Below are 13,541 nucleotides of genomic sequence, written 5' to 3' on the forward strand. Positions count from 1 at the left end.
GGAGTTCGCGGCAGTGCCAGTAGATGGCGCAGCGGGTCGAGAAAGAAGCGCAAGAGGGGAGCTCGGTTGCCCCATGACGCCTTTGCCATCATTCGAATGCACCGGTGCGCCAAGCATTTCGGAGGCCAAGCACGTGCAGGCTTCGCCGCAGGGGCCCCTGATGGCGCCGAGTGCTCTGAGGGAATCGTGAAAGAGGAGTCCCGCCGCAGTACATGCTTCATACATGACTCGGTTCGACGAAGGCAATATGTTTTGTCGCTGTTTCGGTTCATTGCTGACGTATTACCGTCGACAGTCATCGGTATATGGGTTAATTCTGCCGCATTTCTTTTACTGGCAAACGTCGCAAGATATGCATAAACAACCAGTTCTGGATCTCTTGCCTCTCCACAGACCCGACGGCACTGCCGTACTTACGCCTGCTTCGCGTCAGCCCGGAGCAGACCTTGTCGCCCACTTTCCATCCCAACAAGACGGAATACCATATAGACGTGCCCTACGAGCAGATGACCGTGGAAGTCCGCGCTAGAGCCCTCTACTGTCATGCAGAGGCTCGCCTCGACGACAGACTGGGACCGGCCAGGTATGCAGTTGCACCACACAGGGTTGCATAACTATTACGCGAATTATGTTCGCGTTATGGGCACCAAGCCGTTCACCTGAATTGCTGGGCGATCTTAGACCTAGGCAATAGCGTATTGGGCGTGTTCCTTCCGCTGCGCGCTTTAGTCTTTCTTTGCCCGCAACCGTATACGTTCCGGCATCACAGTGGGCACAACTATCGACTGTGTCGGCCAATCGCCCATGGCTCATTTTTCGACGAACGTGACGCAAGCCAGCGCACCTGTCTTGCAACGCATGTATAACGATGCTGATAACGCCACTGAGGTCGAAAGCAACAGAAATCGAAGATGTCGCTGGCCTGATGGAACGTCGTTCAAGGTTCCGAAATTTTCATTTAGCAAGAAAGTACAACCATAGTACGGTAGTACATGCCAAATCAGCGCTTGCCTGCTACGAGGTGAAGCCTACTAGCGAGGAACTGCTGCTGAAATTTGTTCCCCAACGACTCCCAGGATCACATGTTATACTGTGAGGTTCCCCAGTGTGTAGTGCCTAACAAACTGCTCCTCTGCAGGCCTGTGAATTACACGCTGGGCCTCGGTTACAACCGGATCAGCGTGGTGGTGGTGGACATCAGGCACGCCGAAGCCCGTGTCGCTAACGCGTACGTGCTGAGTGTCTTCAGGCGTGAGCGTACCTCGATACACGAAGCACTTCATCCACACATCGCCGGTCGCTATGCAGTCTGCAGCCTCAAGCAGGTGAGGTACGATGACGCACTTCGGATTTCTTATAGACGACAAATTAATTAATTCGAGTCAAGCAGACACAGCTAACACAACTTTATAAATGGATAAATTCACCTGCAATGCAAGTTTCAAGACGATTGCGACTACCTATGTATATTAAAGTGCGATGTCAGTTAACAGAAAACGTTCTCTGGCATTCCTGTTCGATAGTTGACCTCTGGTTGCACTTCTGGCATGGCATGTTGTCCCTGTTGAGGCCGCACTGATATTATAGAGGAAATGGCGGTTAACTTTCTGCCATAGAGGGCGCCAATATACATTTTTAAAGATTCTGTCCTTTGCTATGCCATTCTTTATGTTAAAGAAAAGACGTAGCGTAATGGCAACGAGAATGTCCTGGCGGTAGCTCTTGCGATCACCCCCTTCCCTCCTTTTCATATTGCCTCATGCTTAAACCATCCCTTCATCCTTCCGCGAGCAGTGCGACTTTGGCAATAGAAGACTAAGATGAGGTGGCGTCATTCTTGAACGAGAGCTACGTGGCTTGCCATTAAATTTGAACCACCAAGCTTTGGCGATTCCTATGCTGAAGACTAAGCTGAACTACTTAGGATTTGAATGTGTGCACAATCTGACACTTACTCGCTCATTTTGCTCTCAACTTTCAGAGCTGCGAGCTTGTGATTTACCCGAAGGAGCCGTGCGGGCTCCATCTGGAGAAGGCCGAAGAATCGTGGACGTCAATGACCCAGAGACTGCAAGCTCTCGATATCTGTCGTTCAGGGCACGAAGACGGTGAGATAAGTTTATTGTAACGTTGCACTCAGATGCGAATTTCACTTCCGCCACCCGATATGAAGCTTCGCATTAAATAATAAAAAAAATTATTATAGTCGCTTCTCACTCCCAATACGTTTATTCCCAGCAAGAGTTCAACGTTAGAAGATTCCTCGCGCGAGCATTGCTTTGATACATTTGTTGAAAGAGAGGCCATCATGCGTTTAACGTTTGACTGTGTCCAATTGAAATGGCGATGAGGCTAGAAACTGCGAAAGAAGTTGAATGAATGTCAAAATGGTCATGCCACATACCAAATGTGCTGCATGCAGGCAACGCACACATACCGATAGAATCCTCCGCATTCGTTACAAATATACCCATACAAAGGAACAACGTATAGTAACTATTTACTTCGGAAGATTGATTTAGGTGAACGGACGCAATGGAATAAACTTCAGGAAAATTTATATCTGGCAGATACAGCAATGTTCTTAACCTCACAAATGCTCCTAATGCCTTTAGTTTCCAGTTGGAAGGTGATGAAAATAATTAGAAAAAAATACTCTTAAATTACATGCTACATAAAGAGATGTCGGCACTACCAAACAGTACCTGCTACTTCTTGCTACGGTAACATATACGGTGACCGTGCCGGCTAATAACATAACCTAACAATAACATTCGTCTTGCACATAAACTATAAGCTAGTGTCGCGCGCGTTAGCCTTCCAGGTTAGTTTAACTAGAAATCGTAATAATCAGTAAGAACTGACACACTGCTGTTTTTTTAATACATTGTTCATAGTCTATAGAGCTGTTGTCAGATGAGAAATATCCTTGCAGGACGGTGGCTGTTGCCTTGCACCAACTGCGCAAGCTCGGATTCGTGTATTTGGAGTATGGCGCGATGGGCACCCTTAAAGTGTCGCTATCCCGAAGTGTCCAACACCTTTCTGAAGACCTGTCTGGAAGGAAAGAAGGTGGGAGATGCAGTAGTCCACTTCCATTGCTCTGCAACTTGAACGTGTATGTTTACTTGAGTGGAGCGTATAGATGGACTAAAGTTGTCGTAGTGTTACAGTACATGAAATTGGTTCGAAATGAACGACCAGTATAAATTGGCACAGAAACGAGGAACAAACGATGTCTGACCGTTAATTTTTAACATTCTGATTAAACTGTAAATATATAAACATATTAACAGAAAGGAAAGGAGCAAACGTAGTGCATCGAACGGAAGGCATCATGGCGCGGCGTCAGTCATTCATATTGACATGTTATCAATAAAACCTGAAGCGGGGCGCCTCGCTGAGAGATGGCAAGCCGCCCTCCACAGCGAGGCACCCGAAGACCAGGAGTGGGCCGTCCTGCGGGCCAGGGCCGTTGCCGAGGATCTCGAAAGATCTTCCTCGGGCGATGGACCCCTGGCAGCCTAGCCCCGGGCACCAACATCAACAACCGTTGGACAAATAAAGTTTATTCCTATCCTATCCACTCATTATATAACACACGCACAACAGTTCTGAACACATCTGCAAGAAACACATGACCTTTCGACACAAGTGAAATGGAGTTGCATTTCAGATTAGTATACGCGTAGAAATATGTTGACCATCGGTACATAGAGTGCTTTGAAGGATGTTATTTGAGACAACTCGGACAAAAAAGTGTCTTTCGTGGTGCTCCAGGTGAATCATAAAGGGCCGTAATCAGTTCATGCTATCAAATGCGAGCATCAGTGCTGCTCTCTCTTGACTTCTGTTAGAATTTTGCCAGACCTACACTTATACATTTAGGGAGCAAACAACTGTACAAAATGAAGTTGGCTTGGCTGTTTTTTTACATTTTTTTTCTGTCACGTACATTGTACAAAAAGACTGATCGCGAAGCTTGTCACTTGAGAAAGTCTATGTCTATGCAGTACCTATATGTACACAACAAAGTGGTTTTGACTCTGCTTGGGTCAACCTGTCGCCAACACGGTGTTAGCTGATTCAGACGAGATTCTGTAAAAACGTATGTAAAGATGAATGGGTCGGATTGACTGTTCTATGGCAAGCAACAAACAAGCAGGAGTCCTGTTTGCACGAGTGCTCCATTGCTTCGCCATGATGTAGTGTGCCACTCATCCGACCACAAATGCTTTAGAAATTTGTTACTGTGACAACAATCAGAAACAGTCGATGCTGTGTCTACCACACTGTCCGCCTTGCACGCATGTGGCAAGGAACCTCGAACGGTAGCATGCATACTTGGGTTGAACATGCAGCTTCACGTTCTCTTAGCGAACATAACGGAAACGAAAGGCTGCGTTTCACAATCTGCGTCTTCACTGACCTTCTCATATGAGAAGCAAATAGTTGACATCTTTACCTAACGAGTTACTAACGTGCGCGGCACGCATTGGGTCCGCTGACGCAGCAGCTGCTGTTCCTGGGAGACTCGACGAACCGCGGTATCATGTACTACGTGCTGATGCGTCTCAACGGCACGCTGGGCGAGTGGCACAGGAGCCACGGCATCGCGTTGCATGCACAGCGGCTGAACGGAGGTCGCACCGCGGCGGGCTTCGCCTACTACCCGCAGTTCTGGCTGCCGCCGAACCGGCGTCCCACGCTGGCCCGAACACTGAACCAACTGGTTGACAGGTGAGCGCTCACGTACAGACGCGTGCAATATTTTTATTTATTTATTTATTTATTTATTTATTTATTTATTTATTTGAGTACCCTAAGGGCCCGTGAGTGCATTACATAGGGGGGGGACGGAAAAGTTCAAGCATGAGTGAAATCTGTACAATGTAAATATATGAAGGCATTAGGAACCATAAAAAAACATTTAGCAGAAGCAAACAAAAAAAAAAGAAAGAAAGAAAGAAAAGGGTAACGAAGTTTATACAATGCTTAGTAGCGTGAAACACGCATAAGAACCTGGTGTCGTCTCCCTTCCGTCATTGTTTGCTGGCGCTAATTATGCTTTCATTTTACCAACACGCCCAACAAATGGCAATGCTGAACCTAAAATGCGATGCAAATAATCAGTACCCATCATAACACGAGTTTAAGGATACAATCGAATAATGATTTAGGTAAACAGCCTACACAGATACATATCAGATGAAACGGAATGAATTTTATACAATGCGAAGCACTTGAAAACACTGTTTAAGTAAATATTCAAGGAAATGTGGGTTCGGACAGGTTGACACACTCTAAAAAGGTTAGCAGTGCTGCATGAAATGATGATGATTCCGTAAGCGAGACAATGTTTGCAGGTAGCGAGTTCCATTCGACAATAGATAAAACTAGAGGTGAATTTTGATAAGCGTTAGTCCTGGCAAATATAGGTTTTACTTTATGAACATGGTCTGTGCGGGTAGAGATGTGGGGAGCGGGAAGAATATGGGCTCGAGCGAATGCAATGTTGCTGTGGTAAAGGCTATGGAAGAAGGTCAACCGCGATAATTTCCTGCGCATGCCAAGTGAAGGGAGATTAAGTAATTTCTTTAAGGCGGACACACTTTGATATCGAGAGTATGAAGTTAAGATGAACCGCGCAGCTTTATTTTGAACTGATTCGAGTAGGTTCGTGAGATTAGAGTGATGGGGGTGCCAAATTATTGACGCATATTCTAAAGAAGGCCTGATAAGAGAACTGTGTGCGCGAAGTCTGGTATCTGTGTTAGCAAGGTGTAAGTGACGTTTCAGGTAACCAAGTTTTTTGCATGCTTTTGTGGTGATGTGTTCAATGTGAGCATTCCAGCTTAAATTGGAGGTAAACAGGACACCCAAGTACTTGATTGAAGATACTGAGTCAACAGTAATACTGCGTATGTATTGATATTGGTCAGAGGTAGGTCGAGTTATCGAAGCAAATTTTACGTGTTTAGTTTTGGCTATGTTAATTTCCATCTGCCATGTGTCACACCAGTCAGTTAGTTTTGTTAAATCAGACTGCAGCACAGAGGTGTCGGCAGGACAGCTTATTTCATTATACAAGACGAAGTCATCTGCGAAGAGACGTATTTGTGAGGTAATATTAGTTGCGATGTCATTTATGTATATTAAAAATAGCAGTGGCCCAAGGACGGATCCTTGAGGAACTCCCGAAGTGACGTGAGTGCGGTTAGAAAAGCAGTTGTTGAGACTGATTACTTGAAATCGGTTCGTTAGGAACTCCTCAATCCATTGCGTCGTGTTGTAGTCAATCTGTAGGTTTCTAACTTTCAGTTTTGACATGCAACACCCTTGTTCGTGGTCTAAGGGGTTCCAGGGCTACGCAGTGGCTTTGGCATGCGAAAATAGTGGTTTAATAAATACCACTAATTGAAGCTGTGTTTAGGTCTGGAACTTACTCTGTGTCTGCGTAGCCGTACAGTCTTGGAGCCCCTTCGAGCACGGGCACCGGTGTTGCAGGTCATGTTGCACGTGACTGTACGTCCCAGAGAGATGCTAAAGAGAGGAAGAATTTGCGGCACAAATTAAAATTTGGTCCCATAGTTTCGCTAGAACTTTCTTTTTAATGCAAATGCAACAGATGTGACTCTGATCGATTCAGCGATTGTCAAATAATAGCATTGATGCGACAAGAATTACAGTGGGTTTGTCGACAGTTCTTCCTTTCTTTTTCCTGCAAGTCTTATGTCTCCCCTATTACTTAGAAAGTGCTACTAGATTTGGTACATTTAACCGATAAACGGTGCACAACGATGGCGCATCACATTGACTATACTATGGAAATTTCGCAGCATGCCGTCACTGGAGAACAGCGAGAGAACAGTTCTGGTCGTCGGTGGAGTGCAGTGGCTCAACCTCAAGCAGCTGTCATCACTGACGACGACTCTGAAAGGGTACACGACAAAGTGCAAACGCTGTCGGTGAACAAGGAGAATCTCAGCCTGGAGCCAGCATTTCGACGAGGGAACTTGTTAGCACCCCCATGTCAGCACTATGTCGAAAAGTTCCCTTGTCGAAACGCTGGTTCCCGACTGACGCTTTCCACATTTGTTGATTGCTTCGTTTCCATCCTCCTGCGACTGTTTTGTCTTGTTTGGATTAGAACCCACGGAATAACCTTTCGAGAGGGGAGAGAGGGATGTTGGCGTCGGAGCAACCCTCGACATTTGATGAATTCTTATGAAAAGAACCAGAAGCACTTCACGAAGAGGATGAGGAATAAACTTATGGAACTTAGCCGGCAGTAGAATTGTCCGAGGTCGGCGGAGTCCCTAGTCCAGTATGCCTTGGGCCTGAGCCAATAGCTTGGCCCTGTTCACCAGACAATGGTGGTATTCAGGGCTCGGATTTGTCAGTGGCCGCAACCAATCAATAGCGCCCATCACAGGACGAACTGTGAAATACCTGACAAGCAGGCAAAAAACACTCACCGTAGTTATGTCCTAGCTGTAGTTTACTGCATGAAGCAACTCCGCCATTCAACTCGCGCATGGTTTTCGTTTTCAGCTGATCCTGGCGTTCTTAATGTAACAATTTATCTCAACTGGCCTTGTGCTCTAAACTTGCAGCGTAACGAATTCGTCATTATGAGGGGTATTGTGACCCTTGATTTCAATGTTCAAAAGTATTAAACTCAAGTGTTGGTGTTTACATACCGGGTTGTATACTGTAAGTAATGATCAACTGTCTTTCTTTTACGGAAGCCTAAAAGCGCACAACGATGAATGTTTGGAAGTATGTGGAACCACATTTTATGCAATCGTACGTGTCGATGTCCATCTGTCACCACCAGTTTACATAATCTAGGAGTCAGTGCGCTAGACAAAATGGCAGCACACGATGTTTTCTTTAGGCAACATGGGGTGATATCTTTGGTGAAAGAGTAAACTTCAGCAGCGTACTTTCGCAGAAGGATTCAGCTTGCGTATGGTAGTGCGCGAATGAGTCAGATCAGTGCGCGACAGTAGGCGAGACATTTTAAAAACGGCCATACGTGCACTGATGATCAGCCTCAATGTGATCGCCTTCGGACAGCTGCGACCGATGCCAACAAGCAGATCGTCGATGCACTGATCAACGAAGACAAGCGAGTAGCAATAGGTGAAATGACGAGAACGCTTGAAATTTGGCACAGCGTGTTTCAGGAGACGATTGAATGCTTAGATTACCGGAAAAGAAATACGTTACAACATGGCAGAAACTGCGCCACTGATTGTGCGATAAGCGACTGCGAAGAAACGTGTTCTGGCAGCGCGTCAATACGCGCCCTCAAGCAGTTCTCACTTAACAGTGTAAATAATTTATATAATGGAAAAGAAAGTGCTCCACGCCCGCCTCAACATGATCAAATGTGCAGCCAACAATACGAGACGCCAGAAGCAATCAGTGCAGCAGCACGTCACTATCTTTGCAAGGCTGGAATGGCGCTTTATCGGGGAGGCTTGTTCAAGCTTCCCGGTCAGGGGGGAACTGTATGCAAGTAACTTAAAATTATGTGGGAAAATGAACAAGTGTCTGAAAGATAGTGTGAGAAAGTTTCGTTGTCGGTAATCCAAATTGTCATTTTCGTAAAGTCTTTATTACGTCCAGAATGACCATCTCACTTCGAACAACATTTTTAAATCCTTTATTTGGCGCTAGTTCTGTCATTGTAAACGCACTGTCTTATGCGGTGTGCATGCGGCTTTGAATGCAACGTGTGGACGTCAGGAGCACAACTGCTGCGACATTTTGTCGCCTACTACCTATTTAAATTGATTATAATATTCTATTAAGAAAGCAAGACAAGATATTGTTCAATGTACCCTGCAGACTCGGCCTGGACAAAGCGAAGATTATAATAAAGACATTCGGATCTGGCTTCCACCAACGGACAGATGGTGTTCACCGGAACAGCGTGGTAAGTCGCTATTATTTCACTACACGTAAACAACTTGATAATCAGGCTTTATCGTCCAATCTTTCAAACTATTCTTGTAGTGAGAGACATGGCGATTAAAAAAAAGTTTGCCAGGCTTCACTGCAGTTGACGTCCACAGTAAGGCCAGTCGTTCATGCTTTCTAGATAACGGTTATATGGATAATATAACTGTCGTGTAGCGAACTGTTATGTAGAGCAATACTACAAGCTGTAGAATTTATATTCATAATAAGTAAAACAGTATTTGTATTGGCAAGATATAAGATTGAAAGTAAACTAAAGCCTAGAGGCATGTATCCAGTCGCCCATGTAGCACATAATATTAGATTGCACTGTCATCGGTATAGGCCCACTAAAACGGCGAGACAGGTCCGCCCGCCAAAGTGTGAACTCGGGGAAGAATGCTTGGCAGTAAAAACTGCTGTTGAAAGCTACATGCTCAGAAGTACTACAATCGTGTTTTTAGCGAGTAAGACTTTTTTGCTTTGTCACATTTCCTTTCTTTTTTCTCTTTCTTTAAAAAAAGAAATTCACAGTCAAAGAACACGAACTACGCAAAAAATCAGCTCGCCAGAGAAAAACCTTAATGCGCTTTATCGACACCATTACAATATCTAGACCAAACGTAGAAGTACACCACTCCGCTCCCAGAGCTGCCCACGCAAGCGATGGCCGAGCTTAATTTCGGCTGTCACCGATGACACCTCGCCGTAGGTCGAACGCGTGTTCAGCACTTCAATTTTGGAATTTAAACGATTAGTTCGCCCACAGATTGCACACAGTGATTTACGTCAATGTTTCAAACATGATGTGAGTTTAGAACTTCTGGAACATTTGCCATAGCGAAAGCGCGAGTGGCATTAAGCAACCAACAGCCAAATTTCTGGCATAAGTCTATTGCATTGATTTCGTCACATTTCCACGTTTCCACTATGGCTTATTGTTTCAAGGGAGATACATTTCTTTCTTGTAAAATACCACTTCGCCCCTAGTGCAAACGTTATGACCGATTGCGCGGTGCTTGCAACCTAATGATATGTTTTAATGTAGTGAGCTTTCTTGGAAGGATATGCCTCTGTATACTTGTGCTCGTTTATTCGACTTCACAATCGCATCCACTGACACTCCCCAGCGCTCGCTTGCACCAAACACATGGCTCTGAAATAAGTTTTGGTTGAATGCCTTTACAAGTGTGCTGAATTAACGTACTTAACATTGGACTATGCCTGCCTCTTCCGTTCTATGCCTTTTAGAGAAGCCAGCAAATCCTGGGCCAGACCAACCACGATATCATCCGCCAAGCAAGCCAGCTTGGCCTAGAAGTGGTCGACACGTTTAACATGACCACGGCGAGGTTCAAGGACTTCATGCAAGGGAACTGCGCCTGCCACTTCCACAAGGTAGCTGGGCACTTTCTTAGTGCTTCAGTGGGCACGTTGGAATGTATGCTAAATTTGGGTCAAAATTTAACAGCTTATTGCCCGGACCACGGGTTGGCACTGTTGAAGTATATGTGCCGCTAATACAGTATTCCAACGCTCTGTCCTCTGGTTCTTTTACTGTGTTTTGTGTCACGCTGACTAATGCTCTTGCTTAACCCATAAACCCGGATGAATGTATAAAGGTCCTATATAAACATCCTTATGTCTTCATATTCAGATCGAATTATTGGATGTGATAGTTATAGGGCATATGGGTGTTTTCGTAGGGCATCCCTTGATTTTGTCAATTTATCATTTCTTACGAGATTCTAATTCGATGTAATCTATTAGAACAATCATTTTGGGCCACTGCTTTACATCGGACGGAAGACGAAATGAGCACCAGCAATGCGTGTTGTATGGAATGGGGTGTGTTACAAAACAAGTGTGCTACATACTGTTGAAACAAATGGTACATAACAGAGAGAACGCGAGACGAAGACGCAGTGCTTAAGAGAAAAAAGTTTCAAATCAATAAAACTATATTTAATGAAAACCTGAAAAACGAAAGAAAGTTGCTGATTATACAACCCCAGCCCTACATCATGCCGAGATCCGAATACAGCTCTGAGACATAATCGCTTTTGAAGCTGGTTTTTAATTTGTACGAATGTGAAACACATTTGTTAAACATTTACATACCACGGTTAGATGACAAAAGCTGCATCTCAGTGTACACGGAAGAAGCAACCATCTCCTCATGTCTGCTCGTGCAAAAACTGCATTTCATTGCCTAAACTCAGAGATGAAAATATAACTACGTGTAGTATAATGCCATGTTACTGCTGCATTCTAGATTTTCACGCAATCTCAAAGAATCTGAAACAGACTTCAAGGGTGCTTAATTTGCACCGTCTGGGACAACACAGAAACCTTGATCAATTCACTGTCAAACTTCTCGAACACGGATGACAAACATATAAGTAAACCACTTCACTACAGCACCACATGCACCCGACTTCATAATTACAATGAATATAATGAATGAATTTGAATGAAGCTTCTTCATTCGTTCACTGAAACATTCGCACCCACTCTATATTTACATGCTTTTAAGTTGTCCAGTTGCCCAAAGCGCTTCAAATGTGATCCAGTGAGGCCTTTTTTCGAAAATAGTGAGGTGCTTTATACCTTATGTCGAAAAATTGAAGTTGTACGTTCGAGCGACGACGATATTTTCTTCTACGGAAGACAGCTCTTCGTTCTATAACTTTAACTCAAAGCAGCAATCATTCTTTATAAAATTCCTGCTTGGTGTACTGGCTGCTTCTAGGCATGACTGTTTTCTAACACTGTAAGAACGGCATCAAATGTGCGGGCATCTTTGTGCATTTCTCTGCGGCACTCAACTACCTCAAAACTGAAGCGCATTGAGCGCAGCGGCCTCCATCCGAGGAAGCGCTAGGTGCGCCGGCTTATCGATAGATGGCGCGCGCGTGCTTGGCGCAGAGGGGCGCAGCTGAACGCTGCGGAGGATCGCTGCCTCAAAATCAGTGGCGCTTACGCAACTTGCGTACGCAACTAAAATAATAACGGTACTAAAGCAGTGGGCTTTTCTAGTCGAATAGAATGCGCTTATTAAAAGAATACGGCCATCAGATATAGAACTGAGTGTGCAATATTTTCGTGTAGAAATAATAAACGCAATTATCTCCTATAATATGGCTGGTGCTATCCGAAAGTTCACTGAACTGGACAGATGTCAAACGTGAATGAGAAAAATGTCAATCACGACTCGACTTTTTAAGCGGTCCGCAGAAGGCCGTGTTCGAGCCTTGCCCTTTGGTAGGCACAGTCAGATAACCGGAGCATATGCATAACAAGCGGCCATAATGAAGTGTTCGCAGAAATCGAATAAAGTGTTCTTGAATGTATCATTTAGATTCGATACAGAAGTACTTAACTGATGTTCAAGACTTAGAACATTCGCCCAACCATACTAGAGTATACTATGACGCGAGAAATAGCCGCAGCGATCTCTTTCTCTCTCTCTCTCTCTCCTTATGGGTTACTTAATGTGAATGAGGCTAAAAAAGTAAAGACGGAACCAGCGGCGACATAGCGGTAAATGCGAGAGAAATGCGTTAACACTACGTCGAACCTCTTTGAGGTGCCGGATCCATGATTTAAACCGCATTCACCACATTGCAATATGTTGTTCAGGAGGACCTCAGTGGACACACGTCCTGCCTCTTTGACGAGGAGCGAAGTCCAGTTGACGGTGGTCCGGAGCATACCACTGTCCGTTGCAAGCTGAACGCTAGAGCATCTCCCTTAGCAGTGCAATTCGACGATGCCTCTGTGTGAAAAGCTTTTCACAATTGATCACGCGTGTTTTTTGCTGAGACGCTCCAAGCGCATTGACACATTACATGCCGCCATGTTCTGAAGTTCAGTGCCCCCGTTGACATTTACAAACGATAAGCTTGCTTCTATAATGCTGAAAACGGTCATCATTTTGCAATGTCTCCACTTTGTTGCAAATTGGTTGTGTAGTTTTCTTTCCAAACTTTTCTTTTGGTCTATAATCACAGTTCAACGAAGTGAAGAGGTCTGATAGTTTATCTTATTACATTCCGCCTAATCAGTAGAGCTGAGTCTGATTGCACAGCACTCTCAGACGCTGCCGAAGGTCGCACCATGGACTGACAATGGTCTCGCAATCCAAATGCATTTAGGTTACCGCAATATAGGAACATGTATAGGAACATGTTAGGTTGCGCACCCATAAGAACATGTTGAATCACCAACTCGCCCAGCTTGCCGTCTTAATGCAATATATTCATCGCAGGAATGCCTCCATAAGACTAACGCACAATACACAAAGAAGGAAAAAGGAAAGAAAGAAAGGCAATAACAGCGACACTGCGAACATTGAGTTACGCACTCTTCACGCTTATTGCGCATTAGGCTTTGTTATGTATCGAGCAACGACTCTATTCCTCTCCGTAAAACCGTAATTGAAGGTTGATACGTAAACTTCACCGATGTGAACCTTTCTTGGAAGCCAAGTCTGCAACTGACGTGTCCATCGTCAGATAGCGCCTAAATCTTGATCCTATGTGTCTCGTAAATGCTCGAGTTTGTGTATG

The 13,541-nt window shown here is 44.7% G+C and overlaps 1 protein-coding gene across 2 annotated transcripts in view; it reads left to right on the forward strand.

Annotated features, from left to right (window-relative positions):
- LOC126522040 (cadherin-like and PC-esterase domain-containing protein 1) overlaps window positions 1-13,541 on the forward strand; it is a 57,275-nt gene that overhangs the window by 42,325 nt on the left and 1,409 nt on the right. Inside the window, exons 17-24 of one of the 2 annotated variants that reach the window (XM_050170819.2) lie at window positions 394-583; window positions 1,139-1,325; window positions 1,982-2,108; window positions 2,936-3,072; window positions 4,514-4,740; window positions 6,840-6,941; window positions 8,860-8,947; window positions 10,222-10,368. In XM_050170819.2, the coding sequence (XP_050026776.1) occupies window positions 394-583; window positions 1,139-1,325; window positions 1,982-2,108; window positions 2,936-3,072; window positions 4,514-4,740; window positions 6,840-6,941; window positions 8,860-8,947; window positions 10,222-10,368 (1,205 nt within the window). The remainder of the gene's footprint in view (window positions 1-393; window positions 584-1,138; window positions 1,326-1,981; window positions 2,109-2,935; window positions 3,073-4,513; window positions 4,741-6,839; window positions 6,942-8,859; window positions 8,948-10,221; window positions 10,369-13,541) is intronic. The other variant, XM_050170820.2, reaches the window with a different exon arrangement.

The sequence above is a fragment of the Dermacentor andersoni genome, chromosome 6, assembly GCF_023375885.2.
Source record: "Dermacentor andersoni chromosome 6, qqDerAnde1_hic_scaffold, whole genome shotgun sequence".
NCBI classification, from domain to species: domain Eukaryota; kingdom Metazoa; phylum Arthropoda; class Arachnida; order Ixodida; family Ixodidae; genus Dermacentor; species Dermacentor andersoni.